Source organism: Copadichromis virginalis, linkage group LG17 (genome assembly GCF_057382275.1).
Source record: "Copadichromis virginalis isolate Kocher_CV1m ecotype Utaka linkage group LG17, C_Virginalis_male_GT1.1, whole genome shotgun sequence".
In the NCBI taxonomy this organism is placed as follows: domain Eukaryota; kingdom Metazoa; phylum Chordata; class Actinopteri; order Cichliformes; family Cichlidae; genus Copadichromis; species Copadichromis virginalis.
In genome coordinates this window covers 28,943,744-28,968,623 of record NC_140634.1, presented here as the reverse complement: position 1 = coordinate 28,968,623, position 24,880 = coordinate 28,943,744, and the positions used below count along the sequence as shown (strand labels likewise).

The 24,880-nt window shown below is 38.9% G+C and overlaps 1 protein-coding gene across 2 annotated transcripts in view; it reads left to right on the top strand.

The window, feature by feature from the left end:
- iqsec3a (IQ motif and Sec7 domain ArfGEF 3a) overlaps positions 1-24,880 on the top strand; it is a 120,641-nt gene that overhangs the window by 44,561 nt on the left and 51,200 nt on the right. For both annotated transcript variants that reach the window (XM_085435849.1, XM_085435850.1), the window contains exon 3: positions 19,049-19,685. In XM_085435849.1, the coding sequence (XP_085291975.1) occupies positions 19,049-19,685 (637 nt within the window). The remainder of the gene's footprint in view (positions 1-19,048; positions 19,686-24,880) is intronic.

Sequence of the window (24,880 nt, the reverse complement as noted above, 5' to 3'; positions counted from 1 at the left end):
TGAATTATTCTGATATTTTTTAAGGGGAAAAATGATTGGGAGCTGCAAATTTTAATGTCAGTTCCTGGCTTGGGCCTTTCATCTACAGCATTTTCACCCAGTATACCTTCATCTCTGTCTCCACTGGTCCATATTCTACAGTATATCAGTGCAGTTGAGCCTCCATTTCAGTACCTCAGTCTGCCTTTCATCCTTTTTGTCTAAATTATTCTGGAAATTTGTGTATTTTCATCCCCCGTACTCTTCTGTTCTCTGTTAGGCTGTAATCTCTTAGACAATCAGTTTCAGCACTGTATTGATAATCCTCTCAGAACTCATCTTTATTCTTCATACAACAAAGTTATTTTTAACCATTGGGGAAATTTCTCACTCACTCACTATTTTTCTCTGTATTAATATTTCGATTGAGCAGTTTCATTTTCATTCCTCATGACACGTGCATGAGCCTCTCAGTAACATTGGTGACTCAGTCTAAATAATGCCTGATAAGGCTTCATCCTCTGACTCTCCTATTCTGCTATAACGTATAGTTAACAACTGCTGTCGAAAAACTAAAAACACTTCCAGATTATCAAAAAAAAAAAAAGAAAAAGAAAAAAGATAGCGCCCAAATTACCAATACACTTTAGCGAATTCTGATATATTGGATGGCCCTAAAACTACCTCCAGAATCACGTAATATTCAAGAAACACAGCTCTAATACATACAGCTTTGCAGAATACACTAAATAATAAATAATAAAGTATTGCCTCAGGTTGCACACACATGTTCCCACTGCTTGAGGAAGATTGTACATTCACATTCAACTCCATAACCTGCTCTAAATCCTGGCCAATTTTTTCCTCATCATTGTGTCCTTGACCAAGGCACTGGCTGATATCAGGAGCTAGTTCTGCAGCTGCCCACCATTTCTAATATTTAGAACAGGTTAAATTAATATCATGAATTTCTCTAAGGAGGAAAGCCATCCTTGTCCTACACAATGTAATGGAAACAAATGGACTACTCTAAATGTAACTTAGATTTAGTTAACCTTTAAACATCCACCAAGGTTAGAAGTAATGTTAGTAATTCATATTCTTGAACCAATGAACTGTTTTGCTGAAATGCACTTGATTTGATAGGTACCATCTTTTACTTCCTGATTATTTGAGTGAGGCTATATTTTTCTCAAGATAAAAAAAACAAAATAGACAATAAGGCAGAGGTGGGACCAAGTCATTGTTTTGCAAGTCTCAAGTAAGTCTCAAGTCTTTATCCTCAAGTCATCGTAGCATATTTATATGCATATTTATAATCATACACTCATGAAGTTTAGTAACTTCAGGTCACTGCAACAAGCCCAGGTACAGTTTACCGACGGATGGGTACAGGACCTTGAAATGCACCGTGTAGAAAGTAAAGACCATCGTACGTATCATAAGTTTACCAGTCTCACAAATCGTCGTCATAAATACACATTCGTTAACCGTTTATTAATAGGACCTTTGAGCTCAATGGTAATTAATTAGCAGTGGAAATAATTTCTGGTAGCATTACAGAAATGTAGCAGTGACAATAATATTGTATGCTGTAATCCAGGGACGTGCAGAGGGGGGGGCTAGAGGGGCTTGAGCACCCGCCCCTTTCCTGATGAGTGCCCAAAGTGCCCTTTTGTTGAGGCAACTTTTAAATTTTTTTTATTTATTTATAATTTTTTTTATGTGTGTGTGCGTGCGGAGTCCTGTCTGTGCCCCTCAACAATAATATTTAACTATTAATCATAGTTTTGCTAAATAAAAGGATCTGGCTTGCATCAGTCACATGATCACATTAACCAATGATCGCCCTCGACGGCAGAACGCGCTGGTTACGAGCCGGGAACGAGCTCACAAAGAGCACGCGCATTTTTTGCGGTCCGGAGCTGTAGGAGAAACACAAGTTAACTCAGAGACATAGACTGATGCGACAAACCCAGTAAGTAGGTGTACAGCGCACACTGTAGTGTGTAGCACACAGGAGTATTAGCTTATTACGTACACGTTGGTAAGCTGTCTTGTTGCAACTGACGAACTGAAACAAACGAGCGTGCTGTGTGTGCAACAGCGCGACAAACATTACCTGTCCTTTTATTAACTGCACAAGTAGTGCTGGTCATAGCTGCTGGCTACCTGTGTAAGGCTGTCATGGGTCTGTAGCTCTGTCACCGTTTTAGGGAACATATTTAGTTTTAAAGTAAGTTTCTGGGCATTTCCTGCCTTTCTGGAGGGATTATATTTCACTAAAAAACGATCTAATATGCATGTCCACATAATAATAATTATAATATATTAAAAAACACACGCTGTATTTTAAAGAAAATACATTAAGAAGCAGATTATATTAGATTTATATTTTAAATAAGACAAAAGATTGTATCTCTACAGTTTAAAAATGTAATAAGCTTTGCCCTGCACAGAGTGGATAGTGAAACAAATGGAATCATCATAAATACATTATTTCATATTTATTACTTCCCCCTCCTCATTGCTTTATTATTGTAGCTCTAGTAATAAATAATAATGTAAGGATGCCCATAGTATATACAGTATTCTGAAGAAGGTCTAAAATGTCACTGTGCGTGCATGTGTGTGTTTTATGTATATAGATTTTTTTAAATTATTACTCATGATATAACATTGTGCAGACATGGCTGGTAAGGACATGAGGAGGAAACAGTAGGAGCTGTATGAGGCTACTAAAGGCAGGGCTATAACATTTTTCTGTCATCATTTTATTATAGATTAAGTGCAAGAGTTGTTAGGTGTGGATAATTAGATTATAGTTTATTGCAATAACAAGTTGTGCCTTGTTCTCAGATAGACAGCAAGTGGAGAGTGATATATGAAATGATGGGAAGGAAGGAAGAAGAGAAGCAAAGAGTGATTCACAGGCAGAGCCGAGTTTATGTCACAGTTTTTCATTGCCTTATGGTTCCAAGCGCTGTCACCAATCTTTGCATTTTGTTATTATCTCATGACACTTGTTTAATCAGCTACCATCTCTCCTGTGGACTTTTTAATGTCTACAGTCTCAGATCAACACAGCCCTGCCCTTCCCATATTAGATTCTTGATGAATGTGTGTTGTTGTTATTCAGCATGGTTCAATGTGCCCCTTTTTAACTTTGAGCACCCGCCCCTTTAAACCTCTCTGCACGTCCCTGCTGTAATCGTACTGGACAATTAGTGATACAAAACAACTGTTTTACCCTGTGAATAAAAGTATATGTTTTTGTCAATGTACCATAATAACAGAAGCGAAACACAATATTGTGTCAGGACAATTCACCATTTATGCACAATAAACAAAGGAGCATAGTGCGACAATTTCTGTTCAGCGCCAGACTTGCTTGTAACCTATATCACCAATTATGTTAAGAAAATGACGTATTAACTACTAAAAAACACTGACCTTTGTGTAAATGCTTGGAGCAGACTAACCTGTGAGCTGGAGTGTTCTGGGACGTTATATTTGATCTTTGAATGGCTGCAATCCAGTCGCCTCTTTGTTACTTCGGAAACATGGCTCGAACAATTTCTCTTCAACGACGTAATCCGATAACAACCGATCTCTTTACCCGTCGGCTTCCCGTGGCTGTCATGCGACCGGCTATTGCAGTTAATAATACAACGGCTTCTTGACATTTTTGTGTTTCTTTTTATCGCTGTGTGACTGATTTCAATTGAAAGCCTGCGTGCGCTAGTACCGCTTGCCACGAGTTCCCAGAATCCTTTGCGGTTCTACCCGTGAATGACGTCACATTTTCAATCTCTATATAATATGCATGTTAAATTTTATATTTAGGGTAAAATATCAAGTCTTTTCAAGTAAACCGGTTCAAGTCCAATTCAAGTCCCAAGTCATTGGTGTAAAAGTCCAAGTCAAGTCACAAGTCTTAGAACATTTTTTCAAGTCAAGTCTAAAGTCATAAAATTAATGACTCGAGTCTGACTCGAGTCCAAGTCATGTGACTCGAGTCCACACCTCTGCAATAAGGCATCTGTAGCATTATGATAATGCTAAACTAGCAAACAACAGAGTGGCAGACAGTTGGGAGTAGTCCACTAAAGCAGCGGTCCCCAACCTTTTTTGGGCCACGGACCGGTTTAATGTCAGACAGTATTTTCACGGACCGGCCTTTAAGGTGTCGCGGATATAAAACAACAAAATAAAATGATACCACCATGACAAAAACTGCGATATTTTGTAAATATAATAATAAACATGAATTCATTGTGTAATTGTGTAACTTTATTAGCAGCGACCTCCTGAAAATGGGCCAACAACATTGAAAGTAACATCCTCCTTTCTGCCCCTTAATCCTCTCTGGTCGCTATGGTAACGCGTAAATATTTCTTTCAAAATAAGACACACAAATACAACATGGGAAAAGACCGAGTTAACGATAAAAACCCTGAAAACCATCAATTTCACACCCAAGCCTCAACTTTCGCGGCCCAGTGCCAAGCGACACACGGACCGGTAACAGTTGTGACTGCTGCACTAATTTAGGATAAATACAGTCATGTTACAAGGAATGTATACACCTTGGGCATGGTGGTGGAGGGATGATTTGGGCTTCTTTTGCAGTCACAGGACATGGAAAACATGCAGTCACTGAATCAGCCATCAAATCCTGTATACAAAATAATTTTAGACTCAAAACTAGGGCTGTCTGTTTGACGGCTAAAGCTTGGCCCAAATTAGGTCATGCAACAGGAAAATGATCCCAAGCACAGCAGCTAATCTACAACAGAAAAGAAAAAGAAAATCAATTTGTGGCAACAGCCACAAATTGGACCATAAGAGAGCTGTGTATAAAGATTATCCACAAATCTTGATGAGCTGTAGCAACGTTGTAAAGAAGAGTGGGACAAAATTCCTCCACTTGAAGTCTGAGACTGATAAAGTCATTATTTCAACTTACTTTAAGTTGTTGCTGTAAAAAGTGGACTGTACTTAATTTCCCAAATTACTTCTGCATTGCGGCGTAACTTAAAATAAATATTGATAGTTTAATACATAATACATTAGAACTGAAAGAGGGTGAAGTTTCTTTTTAATACGACTGTAGATTTAAGCTGTACTAGTAAATACTAGAAGTATTGCTGGAGTGATATAGTTGGGCCTATTGGTAATTGTGGGTGTCTGTCTGCTGAGATTATGTTTCCAGTAGCTGGACTACACATGTAATCAGTAAGTCACTCACGTCAATATTTTGTATAAAACCACTTAGACTGAAGTCTGTTCTGAGCAGTTTCAGGTAACCTAGACTTTTTTTTAGTGAAGAACCAAATGCATCTGACTTTTCTCCTCTTGACTATTGATTGATTGACTATAAATTATTAGCACAAAAAGCTGTTTGCTAAAGAAATTCTGATTTGCACCCTTGAAAGCCTAACCTTTAATTCTCCAAATAACACTTCGAGCTCAACCAGAAAATCAAAACATACATGAATACTTTAATCAGGGTAGTCTTAAATTTATATTTATATTATATTTGCCAGTATAGTATCTCTCTGTTCACTCGCCCACATGACATAAAGTAGCTCCCAGGAGATTCAGGATCATGGTGAGTGATGTGGGTGGCTCGCCTTCTTTGATTTAATAAGTACATGAGTAATAAAATACTCAGTAAAAAAAAACGTGTGGTTCATAACAGTTCAGGGTTCATTCTTTCTTCAAAAGTTGAATATTTGCTTGCTGTAAAGGGAATCTCAGTGGTGACAAATATTGTTACTCACCAATGACTGTGCACCATGTGAAAAGAGGATGGACTTTTTACGTGGTGTTTTTGTGGTATTCATTTAGACCGGGTTGGGGGGGATAATTGAATCATGACCTATACATCATTTCATGTTCCTTCATTCCATCCCTTTTCACTCTGATGCATTTTCCACAAATATGCTCACACAGCTGTGAATAATTGCAGAAAATGTACATCTGTCTTCAAACTGCAGTACAGCACTGACTCACAGCTAAAACTTACAGTTAACTTACCTTGACATTTCACATCAGTGGCTTTTTCAGCTCTTTTGTTCCAGTTTCACATCAGCATACAGACAACATGTAACTGAGTTTGTCAAACTCAGGTTGACACCCAGCACTTTGATCATAACCATGTGATGAATTACAATGAAACAAGTACCATGCTTGCTGAATAATCATATTTCTTTATTGTCAGTAGAGTTGCAAGGTAGTAGAAAGAGGCCAGCATATTACAACTACTACAGTTATCATATTAGTTCATAAGCACCTTTGTCTAATAATTTGAAAGGTGAAACATTTCAGATTCACTTGGACAACAGGCAGTGTGAGACATGTGATTTAGTCCCATTCTCTTAAGCACAAGAGCTTGCATGTCTATGAAGTTTAGTTTAATATATATTTTCAACAGTTCTCAGACTTTTTTTCCATATTAACACCAAACAAGCATTTTCCAAGTTTCTCTTGTTACTGTAAATATCGTGAATATGCTATTGTGTGATCCTTGAAGTGTCCAGTTTCAAGTGTTCTGTGTTGCTAAAGAGAGCCAAGTTCAAATACAAATTCCTGCATGGGGAATCTGCCTTAGGATGTTTTCTAATATGTGACAAAGGAAAAGAGCCAAAAACAGGAAAAACACTCATATTTCCCCCTGACAGGCCACATAATAGGCAATTAGTTTGTGAAATCGTCTGAGTGGGGGGGACGGGCTCAATTGTTTGTTCCTCTTGCAACGAGGCGAAGCAGCCGCTGAATCTTTCTCCGGGCATTGTAGTTCTTGACCGCACCCCCTTTTCTCTGTGCCTTTCTGTCAGGCATCCATAAAAAGCTGCTTTTGCAGTGGACACACTGTAAATGTTTATCAGATTTTCAGGATTTTTATGACATGGACTGCAGGGTGGACATGATGCACATGCTCACGGGAAGCTAGTAAATCCATTTACGAGAAATGTGGTGTTACATTTGTGTGTGAAGGTAGTTTCAAGCACTTGGCTGCGGTCAGTGTGTTAGTAACAAGTACTAAATGACGTTTGCGATGCATGACTCAAAATCTTCAGGGTAACATAACCTGGACGTCCAAGAGACTTAATCATAAGTCTTTTGATTTTAGGCTTCCAAACAGACTTGACAGCAGTGAGTCATGGCTTCACATAGACTTTAGCCTTTTTAAACCAACTTGTGCTGCCAATCTGCCCTTCTTTTTCCAGACAATATATCTGCATCTAAACATTTTCTAACACATGTAGGGAAAACTGCATATCTCTGCATAAAGCAGCAAATACACATGAAATCATCACATCATAGTAACGGCGACTGGCTTACTTTGATTTGATTGATGTAATTACAATCAAAATTGTGATTGTAATTGCACCACAGTAGCAAGATTTAAAGAATGGATGTTTACAACCATCACTCTAGGAATGTCAATCACTTTCTCTGTGTCACTGATTGAAATATGTACAACGTCTAAATGGAATACAATTACATTTTGTACAAACATTCATTATTTGATGATTTCTAGAATTTTCCTCCAGCTCTCCTGTTGAAGTTGAAAGCTGCAGGACGATTGAAACGTTTTCATGAATATAGTATGGTTTGCTGTAATTAGTATAAGTCCATCATACACTGAAACTAATGCATTGAGCAAATTCTCCATATTCACAAGGCAAATTGTTAATGTAGGAACATTTTTTTTCTAGATTGAAGGGTTGACACCAGTTTTATAGGGGACATTTTATGACACTGAATGATGGTGTATGTCGTTTTCCATCCTTGAAGTCCTGCCCATGATTCCTGAGCTGTGTATATAACTATATATTACTGCAGTGTGTCTACCGTATATCTACGATGCAATTTCCACTGCCGCTCTCTCTCTTTCTGTCTCCGCATTGCTTGCTGTCTTTCTCGCTTTTACCCACAACCTGGGGCAACAGCTTTTGAAGAGATTCAATTTGAAATACTGGCTTGCATATTTCACGAGCCCATCCTGTTTTTATACCCTGTACTCTGTTGTTGCTGGGAAGATGTTTCATTGACATTGCATTGGAATGCCTGTGGTTACTGGTCTCTGTATGTACTTGCATACTGTATGTGCTACTAGTTTGTTCCTTCAACCTTCTGGGGTGAGTATCCTCTTGTTTACTCTTGAAATTCAACACGATAAAGAAAACTCTGGCTTTTTTCTCTTTATAGCAGGAGGCAACGCGCTGTTTGTGTTGCAACTCTTTTTGCATTCTTACCTCAACCTGCAAAACCTGTGATACAAATCGTTGGCCCTTAGCAAAAGACCCAAGAGCCTGTGTGGGATTTTAACAAGAGCCAAAGGGCCATTCTTTGCTTTCGGAGACACAAACTGGTTGGCATTGATCTTAGTCGTCTGCTTATTCTGCTTGCTCAGAATGTAGGGATCAAATGTTTTCCTCTTTCATGCTAAACAGTTGTATTTATGAGCTCTGTCCTTCCACCCAAGTGAGCACAGTATTGACTGGCATCTACATAATCAATCAATTCAAGATTGATCACAGCACAAAGAAGGGTGATGCCCCACACCATCCATCACTGCATGTCCACTGAAGGTGAATTGCATAGGGTAGGTTTCATCAGCCATTTAAAAACAGCCTTTTTTGGTGAAGAGAAGATTTTACTGCATCTTATAACAATTTTAACAACATCTTCTTGTAGAAAATGAATTCAAAATGAGCTTTTCTGTTAAGAAAAGAAAAGAAAAAATAAAAGGAAGAAAAAACAATACAGATACTCTTTAACCATGTGAGTCATCTGTGGCTATCTCATGATTTAACCATGTCATGTCTATATTTGTAATCCATCCTACACTGAAGCCTCTCTCACAAGAATGGACAAGAAAGTGCTGCCAGCTTTCTGTAAATTACACAATATGCAGAAAGCATAAAAAATGATTTCTCTGTCCCTCTCCGGACTTTTTTTCTCCTTTGAAACAAGAGGGTGGCTCGCAGTGATGGCGCTGCAGACGTGTGTGTGTGGGCAGCTGATAAATGTCTCCAGTTGACCTTGATCATTGAAAACAAAGACTGAAAGACAAGATATATGGCTCTGAAGAGAGACCAGAGTCTTTAACTCCAGAGAGAAAATGCAGTATTTATGTTTTTTGTAACTCTCTAAACTTGTATATTGCACACAGTATGAATAATAGGAAAGTAGTCCGGCATTAAACGACAAAACAAAACAGCATTTATACTAAAAAAATGGTTTGGTGTAAATACTGCAAAAACCAAATATAAAAAATCAGTCCACACTTTCAGACACTTCCAGATCATCTGAGATTCCTCTGCACTGCACGCAAAGAATGATTTCTTGACTTCTGTCAACCTCACTCATCAACAACCACATTAAAGTTTCATAGCCCAATACACTTGCATCATCAATTTTATCGTACAAACAATAAAAATGTACACACTAACTAACTAACTAACTAACTGATACAGTTCATGGAGTTATCTTTAAAATGGAGTGCTATCTGTCATGGAAGGAATCAGATATGACTTTCTACTGCATCCAAGTATTCCTGATAGGAACTTGAAACATCTGCTAAGCATACGGGACTTTGGGCTCAAATACACACCATTAAATTTTATACGACCATGAAATTTAACAGCTTTGATCATTGCGGTTTAAATTTGTCAGTGTTAACATACTAAGATGACAAACATGGTAAAAATTATTGAGGTTTCTCGTGTTATTCAATGCATAAATTACTTAAGCGTCATCCTTCCATCCTCCAAATACTCACTTAAGTACTCGTCTAGAAAAGGAGGTTTGCTGTCAAAGTAAAGTTCTCCAGCCAACGTGTTTCAAAAGGTGTAACTTTTTGTTTGAACGCAAAAAATATTAGCTTGAGTGTTTGAAGACCATACATTCAAGCTATGACTACAGAAATATGCTAGCAGTTGGGTCATTAATAATACAATGAAATAACAGGGAGCTTTTTGTCCACTGGTTGGAGAATACACAATTTTTTGCTAGCAACAGCCATTTGCCTGATGGTCACAGACCAGTCTCTAGGTCTGTGAATAAATGGGGCTTTATTCACTTGTCACACATGGAAAATTGCTGATGCATCTTAAAGGGTTAGTGATCGTGTGTCTGCAAAACTTAAGTATCTGTTAAACCTGCATGTTAACATCATTGTTAGCATTGTAGCGACTTTATATTGCCATTTAGGTTTTTGGAGTTAAAGTCTCAAAAAGCCAGCATAAGTTGGTCAAATTCCAAATGTACATTGATATATTTAGAAATTTCTTAAAACTAATGGAAATGACTTACTTTAGAGTCAGCATTTAACTCAAAATCTTCAAATGTCCTTAAATAATAAGCCTCTATGGGTTTAGCTTACATTCCCAGTAAACTTTCATAGTAAAGTTAGTGCAACTTGTCTTTAACTTTTATATATAAAGCATTTGACATGGGTCCATTACAGTCATAAAGTTTAAGTGAGCTATGCACCCTCAAAATCTGCCCCATTTTTCTCATTTCCAATGCAATATACATCTCATAACTGCACCATAATGCCAGCAGACAGATCATTCCCTGTACTCACACTGTACTCACACTCAAGGTCTCCCACTTATAGCCCTGAGCAGTCACATCAGCATATGGCATTTTAAAAGTGGCACACTGAGTAAAAATCAGTGGAACGTCCCCTGTTGAAGCATTGTGAATGTTCATGGTTGGCAAGGGGTTAGGTCATAGATTAATGATGAAAAAGGCGGAAATGTGTCATGCCGTTTGTTTTTTTGTTTTCTTTTTTACTAAGGGTGAAGAAAAATGATTAATCTTGACCTGGTGATTAGAGAGGACCTGGGCCTTTGCTGCTAATTGGCTGAAAGCTGACATTGTGCATTTTAATAGCTGTTGTTTCTTTATCTGGGCTTAGTGCCTCTAAACAGTTTCAGAAACACTTCAGAAACTTTTTCTTTCCGTCAGTGTGAGACTGAGGTCAGTTGGCTGCAATGCAGCATATTTCTTTGGCTTAAGTGTGCAGCACAATAACCTGGAAAACGTAAGAAAATCAGTTTTTCCTCAGCTTTTCCTCAGTGCCCTCCTGTTCAGCTTCAAGTCTCTTTTGTACATATGACACTAAGTCATGCATTCCCTGTTTGCAGCGACTGTGATGAATTTCAAATACACTTGAGCAAATTTGCTCCATACATCATCCTCACCATGCATTCGAAGGGAGAAATATGCTTATTTATGCAGAGGCTTCTGCTCTTCAGCCTGCCCTTGTTTTCTGCCTGATGAACTGATTAATTCTCTGGGAGCAGTATGAGAAACATAGGGTAGGCACTGAGTGAAGAGGAATTCAGCAGAGGTGACAAGGGAATTCATTTCTGTTTAATTTAAGGAATGATTTAAGTACAAAGAAAATTAAGCCAAAAATAAAATGCTTGCTAACTGACAATACACATGTTCAGTGCAAGCCGCTCTTCTAAATTCAAGCAACCATAACTTAGCTTCTTCTTCGGGGATGTTATTTGCTGTGACTTCTGCTGATGTGGTTTTGTTCACATAATGCCCTCTTCAGCAACTCCTTGGCTGCAGTCCACCAGAGGATAGACCCTTTGAACCCCAATGGTCACACAGTCCAATAACTCATCTCTCCTGCTGCACACCTCTGTGGGGATGATGCAGCAAAAGCTCTGCGGTCAAGGTTAATGATCAAGTAAAACTAGCATGAGGCAACTGAGTTCACAGCGGGAACATAATCAGTGCATCGCTTATTTAAAGAATGTTGTCACTGATGTCATCGTCTGTCCAAATAACATTAACTTTCTTTGACCCTCCTGAACCCCAGTTTTTACAGTGAAAATGTGCTTATGGTGCACTTTTCTAGTTGAATAAATCTTGAAAAATAAAGTAACCCAAGCATTAACATCAATCTACCCCACGCCTTCTAACCACCCACCATTACAGTGGAAACTTTAATCCAAATGAAACAGTCCCTGTAATGGATAATCTCCACAGAACTGACTGGTATAGCTTATTTCTGAATTCGAGTTTCCTTTCATTGTTCCTAAACTTGTAATAGGTTTACATTTCTTCATATTTGCTTTCTTGCCAAGAGTCAACTGTAACAATTTACTGTAAAGCTTTCTTCACGAATGCAGTTGAATACTGTAAATCAGGATGTTTTGGGAAAACTATTAACATTAACATATTGTACATTGCTTACAGTAGCGTCACAGTATTTAGTAGTCTGGTATTTACTAGAGTCATTCCTATTCCTATTCCTAGAGTCATCCAAAGAAAACCTTTAAAAAGAGCTTCACAAGCCCTGGAAAATTGTTGCTTGAGATTACTTTAGAATTATAAAAAAGTCTGGCCCCTTGAAAGTAAAATAAAAAGAAATAAGTGGTGCTTCAAAACTTTTACACAGTAATGTATTTATTCGTTTTATTTAATGAACTGCAAATACAATTGTATTAAAAATAATTTTTTTTAAAATGAAACAAAAAAAACTGGATGTATTGAATTGCAAAGCGTACATTCTATATACAGCAGTGTAATAGTTTGCAGACTATAGCAGCTACACTTTAAAATTTTCCATTCAATTCAATTCAATTTTATTTATATAGCGCCAAATCACAACAAAAGTCGCCTCAAGGCGCTTCATAGATACAGAGAAAAACCCAACAATCATATGACCCCCCTATGAGCAAGCACTTTGGCAACAGTGGGAAGGAAAAACTCCCTTTTAACAGGAAGGAACCTCCGGCAGAACCAGGCTCAGGGAGGGGCGGCCATCTGCTGCGACCGGTTTGGGTGAGAGAAGGAAGACAGGATAAAAGACATGCTGTGGAAGAGAGACAGAGGTTAATAACAGATATTATTCAATGCAGAGAGGTCTATTAACACATAGTGAGTGAGAAAGGTGACTGGAAAGGAAAAACTCAATGCATCATGGGAATCCCCCGGCAGCCTACGTCTATTGCAGCATAACTAAGGGAGGATTCAGGGTCACCTGGTCCAGCCCTAACTATATGCTTTAGCAAAAAGGAAAGTTTTAAGCCTAATCTTGAAAGTAGAGATAGTGTCTGTCTCCCGAATCCAAACTGGAAGCTGGTTCCACAGAAGAGGGGCCTGAAAACTGAAGGCTCTCCCTCCCATTCTACTTTTAAATACTCTAGGAACAACAAGTAGGCCTGCAGAGCGAGAGCGAAGTGCTCTAATAGGGTGATATGGTACTACAAGGTCATTAAGATATGATGGGGCCTGATTATTTAAGACCTTGTATGTGAGAAGCAGGATTTTGAATTCAATTCTGGATTTAACAGGAAGCCAATGAAGGGAAGCCAAAACAGGAGAAATATGTTCTCTCTTTCTAGTCCCTGTCAGGACTCTTGCTGCAGCATTTTGGATTAGCTGAAGGCTTTTCAGTGAGGTTTTTTTTCAGTATTTTACTTTAGTTTCACACTTCAGCTGATCTGAAACATCACAAAAGCTGGTTAGAGAAGTTGAGCACAGACATAGGAAAACTTCTAGTGCTCACAGAATCGCCAGATATCTCATTTGTTTTATCCCCAACAAAATTTTATGTATAAAAACTTTAAAACTGCTTAGCAAATGGGTATTTCCAAAAAGTGACAGTTCCTTTAATTGTTCTTCATCTCAGCCTGAAACTAAACATACCATGCTTTAATAGAAAAAGTACCCCCAGATTATTCTCTTCCATTTAACTTAAATAATTTTACATCTTCCAAATGCATGTGCTCTTTTTTGCTTACATCTTAGATGTGGCAGCCAATGTGAATGAATTACCGATACCCTGGACTTTAAAACCTGATATACTTCCATGTTGCCTGCAGTCAGTGTTGCTTCGTGTCGGAAGAACACAGATTTCTTTGCCGCTGCCCTTTTGCTCCCTTTTACCTAACAGCAGAAATAATGGATATCAGTGGAGCAGCATCTCCAAAATGCATCTCCTTGATGTTCCTTTGCTAGGACTCAGAAATGGAGCACAGCTGCTTCTGAGCCACTCAGGAGGCTTTTTAGAGGGAAACTAAGATTGCCATGAGGCCAAAAGAACTTTGATGCTTTAGGGGCACACGCTGATGGGACTTACTGATGTCATTTTTCCTATCTTATTACTTTACCTTTTTGTTGGGAAGCATCACCGTAATTAAATTCACAACATTAACACGAGAAGGTGAAAGCATGTTGATGGACCTGCTTTTGTATCTTTTATTAAGGGTGTTTTCATACCTGCTGTGTTTAGTCCATTTAACACGGTAATCGCATTTGAGCAAGTGCACCGAGACCATTTTGAGGAGGTGGTCTCGGTGCAGTTCCCAAAACTTCCCATAGCCACATATGCTTTAATGTAATGCAGCAAGCTACTATAGATGCGCAAAGGTCTGTATGGTCTAGCAACTAGCTGTGAAATGAACCTAAATTCTCCATGTTCTCCTATATTGCAGGTACAACACCTTCTTCCAGTATTTACTTTTATTGCTCCTGCCCCAGACGCTTCTGCAATAAAAGAACTGAATAGTCTAACTTGATGTGTAGTGACGCATTTTTATTTGCTTGGGGTACACTTGGATTTTTCACTGTGTAAAAACACAACAAACCATGGGGAAAAGCCACAAGTTTGCAAACCCATCAACTATTCGGACCAGAATAAATAAACTATAGGTGGGAAATCACCCCAAAATGCAGTAATTAAATTAGTCTAAGTAAAGCAAGGAATTAGACTAATTAACCAATCTAATAACTTTCCAGTGATGGAAATGGAAGATTAGAAAAAGATAAATGAATATTGAGATGAAATGAAAAGGTCCAATTTAAACTATACCTTGAGTACTTGAAGGTCAATTTTTATTGGAAAACATGAATAAATCTTGCAGGGTGCCCAGTTAATTAACATTTAAATGGAAACAATAATTGATATCTAGAGAATCATTGTTTCAGAATATGGACTGTATGTGAGCTATCATAAACTGAAATAAAATAGTCCATTTGGAACAGAGACAACCCGCACCTTCCTGATTGGTATTCTTGCATTTCAGACATTTTCTTTCATTTGGCCTCTTATCATGAACAGAAGGATTGCCCTGTTTCTCATACCGAAGCTGTAAGCGGGATAGAGACACTCTTCCATAATGTGGATATTGCCACACTGTGATGAGCCTGTGGAGTCATCTGGCTAAGATTTCTAATGAATCTCAAAAACTATATGATAACTGTGGTGTTTGACCTTTTTAGCTTGTGATCAAAGTTTAACTTCATCAGATTCGAGGTGTTACCTCCTTTGCACAGTATCACCTTAAAGCACTTGTGGCAGGCTGCTGAGTTTGCATCTTTTGCTGTGAAGTACAGCAAGACTTTTGACGGCTTCACCTTGGGCATTTTTAATTTGTAGCTCTGCTCTAAAAGAACGTACGTACCTGGGCCCGCCTACTATCCTTGGAAAGGTAAAATGATTGGCTAGAATCCAAAGTGTATGACATCTCAGGGGAAAAAAGCACAGAAATAAAGCACCAAAATGTGCGCTGCTTTTCGGTCTGGTTACTACCGTTTATGTATGGCACCAGATACCAGTACCCATCCCTACGTCTCAGATTTATCTTTTAACTCTTTGGAGGGTGTCTCCGGGCTAAAATAGTACTAGTACTTTTGACACACAATATTAACAATTAAGTAACCTGATAAGCACTCTTAGAAATAAGGGTACAGCAAAAGTCAGTTTCTGTCCAGTCTCTATACAAATGTACCCTAGTGACCAGAGTTCAAGGTAACTCCTGTACTTTTCCCAGGCAGAAATTACAAAACATTTTGTACTTGGAGATTTTATGGCTTTCCAGTTTTCTTATTCATTTAAGTTAGATAGAAGTTAGTGTTTTCCCTGTGCCAAGTGGTGTTCATCCATGTGTCTGTCCAATGACATCCATGTTATGCTAAATAGTTTAAGTTGGCTGTAGTTGCACATGTGATAAAGCTTTGAATGCTGTATAAGACAAGGAAAGTGCTATACAGCTGTGAGTTCGTTTCCAAGAATCTGAATGAGTATTGATTAAAGAATGATATATACAAAAGAAGAATAGAATGCACACTCCTGTATCCAGGTTCATTTTTGTGCTGTAGCATTAAGGTGCAAAATTGACACCGGAGCTTTAAGATCGGTTTCTGTGAGATACAAACAGCCTGTCAAGGGTAGAAAAGGAGTACCTTAGGGGGATACAGCCCTAGTGACAAGCCATTGTACCGCTGAAGGAACAATATGGTACTTTATATTCTGTAAGAGAGTGTAGAGTATGATAATATATCAGTCACCAAGCTCTCTGTAGAATATCTTATTTTCCTTTGATGCAGTAAGTACATTTTGCTGACTTCTGTACTATTACTTCATGCAGTACAGAAACAAAGGGCCTGTCCTTACATATAAAGACATGCATATATTCATAGAGATGTTTCCAGACTTTGTAATACTGCAAAATAAGTCAAAGGAAAACTACTCTCTCATGCATCCCGATTCAATTTAACACCTGTACATTGTATAGTATTTTGCCTTCTTTTACCTTCTAAATGTTATAAAACTGTACTGAATTTCATTCAGATTGTTTAAGGTGGATGGATTGTCTTTTTATTTTACACAAGTGGAGATTCCCTTTCTATGAGAGTGATATTAGCGGTTGTAGCCCAGCATGCAGCATTAGCAGACGGCCCCAAACTCGCGTCACACCACCGTACCGGCCTGTTCGCAATCACGGCAGTGAGAGCAGGAGATGTCAGTGGACACTATAATTGTATTCTGGATGAAAAGCATGGAGGCCACTGCGCTCATCCATCTTCAGAACTGGGAAATTAGAGGAAGCATCCAGACCTTGTCCTTGCCTTGTCAGCCACTTTGATACATAGAACAGCTCAATCCCCTTACCTGGGAAAGACAGAGCAGCAGGAAAACTGCATATATATATATATATATATATATATATATATATATATATATATATATATATATATATATATATATATATATGCGTTCGTTTTTCATGGTTATTTGTGCCTCTTCAAAAATAATTCCCTTTGATCACCTGTTCCTTCTTTTTTTTTGTTCCTTTTATCGGAATCTGACTTTAATCCAGCTGCATGCCGCCTGTTGGTTGTCTTAATATCTCTCACCATAACGGGGGCTCTAGCAAAATGCAAATCGGGACGACTACATTTAGATTCATAACAATGAAAGGAAACATTGTAAGCAGGGATCATGGCAGGCTCTCTTCCCCTAAAAGAAGTCTTCTGTTTTTTCCAGGCAGGTCTATTTTCTGCATGAGAAAAAGCTCACCTGCAGCTGAATGTTGAAGAAGCACACTTTCCCTCTTCATTATTCATTGCCCATATAAGCTCTATTTTAGAAGTAGCAGACCTAGCTATACCCATTACCAGAATACTTTTTTGTCAAGCCTATTATGTGCTGCCGTATATATATATATATATATATATATATATATATATATATATATATATATATATATATATATATATATATGAGAGACCCAGGCCTCTTGTGCAGAAGAAGGCGGCAGACAGGTTTTTGTCGCCATCAAGGGATCTTTTTTTTTTGTAATTATTAACTCTCTACATTAGCAGAAATGCAGTATATAAGTATGCTATTATTAATGAAGGCTTTTTTTAGACAGACAACTTAAGACACAAACTAAAAGTTTATTGTTGTTGTTGCCCTTTGTCTTCCTCTGAAGAAAAATCGTGTTGACTTTCTTCTGAAGTTCTGCATGAAAGGTGGTGATTTTATGCTCAGTGATTCAATTCTTATCACCAAATCCAATAACGGGGGGGGGGAGTGTCTTATCTTGTTATCACAGTTACTTTTAGCTGGTGTGCAAAACCGGCACAAATTCAAAGTAAGTCTTTCAGGAGAATCTGCTGATACATGTTGTTCTTATAATAAACAGAAACGTTGAAATGTCTTTCAAACTTCATCAATATGTAATCAAAGATTAGTCAGTCCCATGTGTTTAAAGGCACATGTGTGCTAAAATAAGAGCTACACTCTACACAGCTGGGTTTGTGGTCAATATCACTTTTTTTTTCTTGAAGGCACTTTTTTGTACGTCTCAAAGTGGCAGAAATAGTCCAACTGAAAGAAAGAAAAATTGGCAGTGAGAGCAGTTTAAACCATGCTTACTTTTATCTTCAACACAGATGCCAGTGTGTGTGCATTTCCATTTGAACATCCCAATGCCCCGGTTATCAGGGTGTGACGGAAAGGTGTTTCAGAAGCTTCTTGACCGTCTGACAAGCACTCCTGATAAATGATACTGGCAGATTAAGTGCAGCCTTACTGAGCCACTAACATGACTGCTTAGTCATGTTCTTCTATCAGCTGACAAGGGAGCATTGAAAACTGCTCTCAAGGTGATGTCAGTTAGATCAAAATGTCTTTAAACACATTGGATGATTAGAGAAACAGCTGGTATTTGCTATGTGGACAAAAAGTATATAAATATATTATTTGTTCCTGTATATTACATGCCTATTACACCTCTTTTTGTTTTAAAGTGTAAAACGACACCTACAGTACACTCCAACATACAAGTATTCACACAAGCAGGCACACATTTAGTGACATTTGTTTTGGCTGCATGACTGTCCCCCCTACGTCTGTGTGTGTGGGAGCGTGTGTCACTATTGGCTGTTAACTATCTTGTTTTTTTCACATTTTCTCTTCTAAAGATTTTGCTGTAAGAAGTAATGCCTTGATCTTTTTCTTTCTTTTTTTTTAAACTTTTGTACACTGTGGTTTTATAAGCTGCTCTGTGCTTTATGTTTTCCTGGTTTTCATTGTCTGTCAGTGTCTAGACAGACAAGAAAGGCATTCATAACAGAGCAGGCAGACAGATGAACTGTTGAGTGATGAGGCACAAAAAAGAAAAAAGAGAGAAAGGGTCAACATCTTACCACTAACCCAGGCAGCCTGGAGAAGAGGTCAGAGCTCACCACGGATGCAGCAGACACCTCACTCTGCATTTTCTCCTCCTTTCTGCAGCGATGACCTTTCTCCAGACTCGTCTATGGTTCAGGAAGGGAAGGGAGGAGAAGGAGAGCTGCAGAGTGAGGCCCAGTCACAGCCACAGCTACAGCCGCAACCCGAACTGCAACCGCAGCCCCAACAACAGCAGGAAGAGATTCAGCCACAGACTCAGCCAGCACAGCCCCAACCACAGACTGAGCCCCAACCGCAGATTCAACCTCAACCTCAACCCCAACCCCAACCCGAAGTCAAACCTCAGCCAGAACCTGAGCCGAAAGCCCAGCCTGCACCAGAGCCCGAGCCTCAGCCGCAAGTCAAGGCTCTGAGCGAGGCGGCCCCACAGGAAGCCCCTAAAGCCCCTTCGCCTTGCCGAGAGGAGCAGACGGTTGCAGAGAAAGAGAATCAAGAGTCAGAAGAAGTTGTGGAGGCAAAGACAAAGCAAGAGGTAGAGGAGGCGCAGGCCAAGCCACGCGAGGGTGAAGCAGCACAGGAGGAAGAGGACGAGGAAGGGGGAGGAGCAAAAGGAGGTGGCCCGGGGAGGAGAGCCAGTCTGCACCACACAGCCTCGCCCTTGAGGGTGCAGCGCAACGGGGCCGGCTCGCACTCCGCCGCCTCTGACTATGAGCTCTCGCTTGACCTCAAAAATAAGCAGGTAGGGTTGTGTTGGGGTTGGGAGGGGGCGGGTTGAGTGTTGGTGTGTTGTGTTTGGGAGAGGGAGGGGGAGGGCAGGAGGTGCAGTAGCTTGGCTTGTGTGTATTGTACGTCCTGTGGTCTGACATTTTTGTGGTGTTTCGTTTTTTTTGTCTGAAGAGAAGGTCAGGTGGTTTGTGGTCAAAGCTGGTGTCTGACTTTTTAATTTTATTTTAATTTTTTAAATTTGTTCATTTATGTTTTTGTTCGTTCGATGTATTGATCCCTATTACCGCTTATGGGCTGTCAAAAATATTTCCTTTTCTCCATTATCATAAACCATCATCATCAATGCCATGTCATTTTGAACATGGACGTTATTTGGAGTTGTGGTTGCTCGTTTTCCTTTTGTTTGCTTTGTTCATTTGTCTCTTTTAATTCTATTTTTTTTTAATACTTTTTCAACATGTTCAAAATAAAGATTCAATCAATCAATCAATCAATCATCACTTCATTGACATCGTCAGTTGTCTTCATCACCAAAACCGGATTGTTTTTTTCAAACTGTGATTTTCTGAGACTACACTAAACAGTTTTCAGGTGCAGGCTGCTTTACTATTCTAGCAAGGATGCACAATTACCCATCAAAGTCGAAGTAAAAACAATGTCACAAAATGCAAGTTTGTATTTGCATGACTCCTTTAAAATTTGTATATTTTCTAATGCTTTATATTAATCAGTGGATGGTGAAAAGCCTTAACATTTGTGGAGAATAAAAGCACATTTCATTGCAGCGAGTTAAACCGACTTTGTCCTGAACTGTAAAAAGTGACTGTTTTTCTACGTGCATTTTCATGTTCTCGTGTCTGTGTTCTTATCACGCTGTTCATCAGGAGCTCAGATATCATCTACATTACATAATCATCAAGAGCCATCAAACATTAATTTTCATTATCATCCATCTAAACAACATTCTTCAGTCCATCGAGCTTCGACAAGGTAAGATGGCAGGTAAGGCCCCTACCTGAGGGGCTCCTCACCGTTTTTGTGCTGGATTGATTATGTAAAAGGGCCCTCCACTGAATTTTAGATCCATTTTAGATTCAGCCTGTAAGAAAAGCACCCTTGAGGGCTGAAAAATGCATTTCCATAAACTGCTGTTTATTTACAGCCTTTCAAAGAGAGTCAGTAACTATAGATGCTGATAAAAGCATGGCCAACTTTAAAGCTAAAATAAACCTGTTTACAGCCGTATATTCTGTTGTCTCTCTAGTTAATTTTCCGTTTCACGACAATTGTACTGGGGATGGATGTTTTCATAGCTAACTTGTTAAATTATTAGGGCTTGAAGTTACTGATGCATCATTAGGGGTGTGGTCAGTGGGCTGGCTGTTGGCTAGGCTTCACCATCTGCTAAGGTGAAGTGCACTTCTCAATCAGTGTTTGTGGATCTGGTCTTTTTTTGCACCATTTTAACAGAGCTATATAAACAATAACTGCATTAACACACTGCACATGTGCTCCAGTTTTGGTGTGTCAAGGTGTAATGTATAAAGCAAGTAACACTGTAGAGGGATCTTGCTCACCCAGCTTCCTACTGCTAACTAGCTAAGCACTCCCTTTCTGCTAAAAGAAAACAAACAAATGAGCAAAAAAGAGCTGCAGTAGTAGAATCTGTGTTTTGAATGTGAATCCAGATTTGAAGTTATGATTTTGAAAGAAAGCCATCCAAGACTCCTTTAAACTGCCTTGTGGAAGTTGTAATATCAAGTGTAAACTATATCCAGGCCCCCCAAATCTATTCGTTTTTCCGAGTTTCCTTTTCAAATTGCTTCCCTATATTAATGTGCAATACTAATTTCGCTGGGATCCTCTGTATTTCAAGCAGAAACTTGTCAGACTTGAGCCACTGTAATGTACTTCATGCAGGTATTTTTTCCAGGTATTCCGAGTCCCTTGGTTCAATTTGTTTCTTTTCAAGGTACACCTCGGTCCCTCAAGTCTTGACTTCTATTACTGTCCCTGTAAGTGCTGTGCGGCACGCTTGGCTGCGCTTAATCAATAACCCAGAACAATCAGTAAACATGGTCGCTCTAGTATTAAGTGTTTCTCAGAGTCAGAGCACCAGTGACACACTCTGAAAGGAAATTTGCTCACAGGTGACAGGGGAGATGTCATTTGGATTGTGTCCTTCTCTGCCAATACATATTTAAATTCGCAGAGTGAGAAGAACACACAGAAAACTGCCAGATAAGCCAGCAAAGCATTCATTCCAAGCCACTGAAACTAATATGTCTGAGCTGGATAGTTTTTCCATATTCGCTCTCTGTCAGCTCCATTTCATTCAGTTTTGATTGCATTTCCTCAGTTGTCACTTCTCTAATTGAGGCTCATGATTCTTTTAACCTTAACGTCTCCTTCTCACTTCCATTTTCTCTCTTTTAATCTTACATCTGAAGGTCCCCCTTTCCTGTGATCTCCCTGTCAACAAGGCTTGAGATACGTGATCAGCTAGATTGATCTTCTGTCTGTACAACCTGGGGTGCAGGGGGCTTGATGGATCTCCAGATCAATGTCAGAGTAATTGGATCTGTGGGGCGATACCTTGATAACTGGGGAAGGACCTCATGATGAAGTATTTGAGCATTAACTCACTTTAGTTTAGCGTTCAACCTCCAGATCCCCCTATTACTTTTTCTCTCTAAATAAGGTTAAATTTAAATACGTAATGATTTAAATTTAAATACTAGTCAATCCATGTAATAATACATACACTTACATGGAAATGTACATTATATTTGTTTTGCTCATGGCTCACTCATATAAGATGAGCCTTTTGCGTTGCCTGCCTAAAGTTGCTGCATACCTGCAAGCCCCTTTGCAACCCTGCTCCACTCAGGCTTGGCATTTTCATGCTGTCTGACTTAATCAGTGTCATATCTGTTGTCACTGATGCTTTCTCTACACTTACACCTGCTTGTTCTGCTGTGTTACCTGGGGGGTTCTTGCTACAGCTCTGCTGGTTTCCCATGTGTGCACATAGAAGGGCGGGGAATATAGTCTCCAAACATTTTCTTTCTGCCCTTTCAGTTAATTTTTGTCAATTTAAACTCTTCTAGCTACAATCCTAGTCACACACAACTGTGTGTACTTTAAGTTGCTCATAAAATGGAGAGGTCTTGAAGAAGTAAACAACTCATGCAGAATGCACAGCACTTTGTTTTATAATGAGGTGATGTGACCTTTACTTCTGCTCAGTAGCTGCTGCTAATATCTGCTTCAGCAGTTCATATTTCCCAAGAATCAAAAAGAGCACTGAAAATGGATTTGATGGGCTGCCTTCACTCATAAATACACTAAAAAGTGCAAATGTATGTTATGTATCTCACAAAACCCAAGTTAGGGTTTATAGTTTTTTTTTTCATTCCACAATAAGATGATCACTTTTCTTCTCTTTAAACAGCTCATGCAAAATTTAGAATTTTAGGGGGGTATTGTTCTGCAGATGTCCGCAGCAGTGGATTACATCTGATTTCGGCCACGCTGGGACTTTTTCCTTGCAGTTTTTGTTTGGCCAAGGCCCATCAGTGTAATTCTATTTTTCTATTAAATTAAGATAGTGTCTGCATTAAAATTTAGTCACCGCTGAGCTTTTTCTGTAAATGACTTTGGTCAAGGACGCATGAGCTAAAAAGATTTCCATCCTCTGATGACATCAAGACTTTTCTATTGTCATCCTCATTTACCCATACAGTCAGCATTAGTTGTGTCCCAGTTTTGCTGTTATATAATCATCTCATTAATCATGCAGATGTTTCTGCGCTGTAAGACTGTGCATGAGCATGAAAGCTAATAATCATGGTTTGAATTTCCACCCCTTAATTCTGCAGCATGTGAAAAGATCATCTGCAGTTTTGTTCACACAGCTCAGTCTGTGCCTGCACGTTTAAGGACGAAACTCGACGAATCAGTATTTTAGGGCTGTTTGATTTATAGGGACTGTAAAACAGGCAGTATTTAATCTCAGGGTGGGTAGTATTTTACAAGTCTATGACATTACTTAGCTTTGCAGGTACAGTTCAGCACATTTTGTGTTCAGAAAAAGCCGAGCTAAGCTAAACTAATATTGCCTCATAGATGAAAGGAAGCAAATAAGAGTGATTCTCAAAAACTGAGTGGATAAAAAAGAGATAAATGTTACCACTGAAAAAAGGTGTTTAGAAAGCATTTTAGTCAAAGCTGTCTTCAACGTTCTGCAGGAATGAATAAGTGAGGTTAACTAATTTTTGATTATCAAGGTAATTGGTATTCTTTAAGAAGCCTTCACATATATAGTTTTACAATTAGGTTTAAATGTCACAAGTTGAATATAGATGAGGCTTTTCTAAGAGGCCATTTGTGATAATGATACCGTAGAAGGAGGTGGAGATAGTAATCATGGCACTTGACTCTAAATGGCAACAACTGGCATTTATTTGCAACCAGTAAAAACAAAACAAAACAAAAAAGCTGTGTGCTGCACCTTTAGTTGACCTTTCGGTTTTGAGACACATTTCTATTTGAAGCAGAAACTTTCAGACTAAAACATATTCCTTTTCCAAAGCCCCTGGGTATTAATATTTCATGTATAGACAGAGAAAGTATTTCAAACCAAGATATCTATCATCTCCATAGCATCTGAAGCTGAGAACCCGTCTCTGCCTCCGCAGCCCAAAAATATTTGAAATTTGCATTTTGAATTCGCACTTGTGTTTAAGTAAGATCATTATCTTAATGTGCTAAACCTCTATTAAACCCCCTGTTTGTTATGGGTCATCTTCAAGAGGATTAGAGACCGTGTCCTTGACTTCAAATATTTACATACCCCTTCTCTTCTTTTTGTTCACCTCAAAGTTCAAGTAAAATCTGTTATTGCACACTCTAATTTTATTCTGCATATTCTGCATTGTGGCACCGCTTTGTGTTGCATAGTTTTTCTCCATTTTTGTGTGCCTCATTCAGAGGGGAACATGAGGTCAGCATGGTGCTGATCTCTCCGTCAGAATCGATTTAGAGACGTGGTGTGAGAGAGCGGTGCCATCGCCGTTTTCTCAGACCACTGTGTCTCCAGAATAATCTCTCATCAGCGCTTAGTGAAGTGATCAGAGGTAGAAGTGACAGAGGTCTAATGGGGAAGATTTTCAGCAATGCCATTCTTGACACGGTCATCTGTCTCAG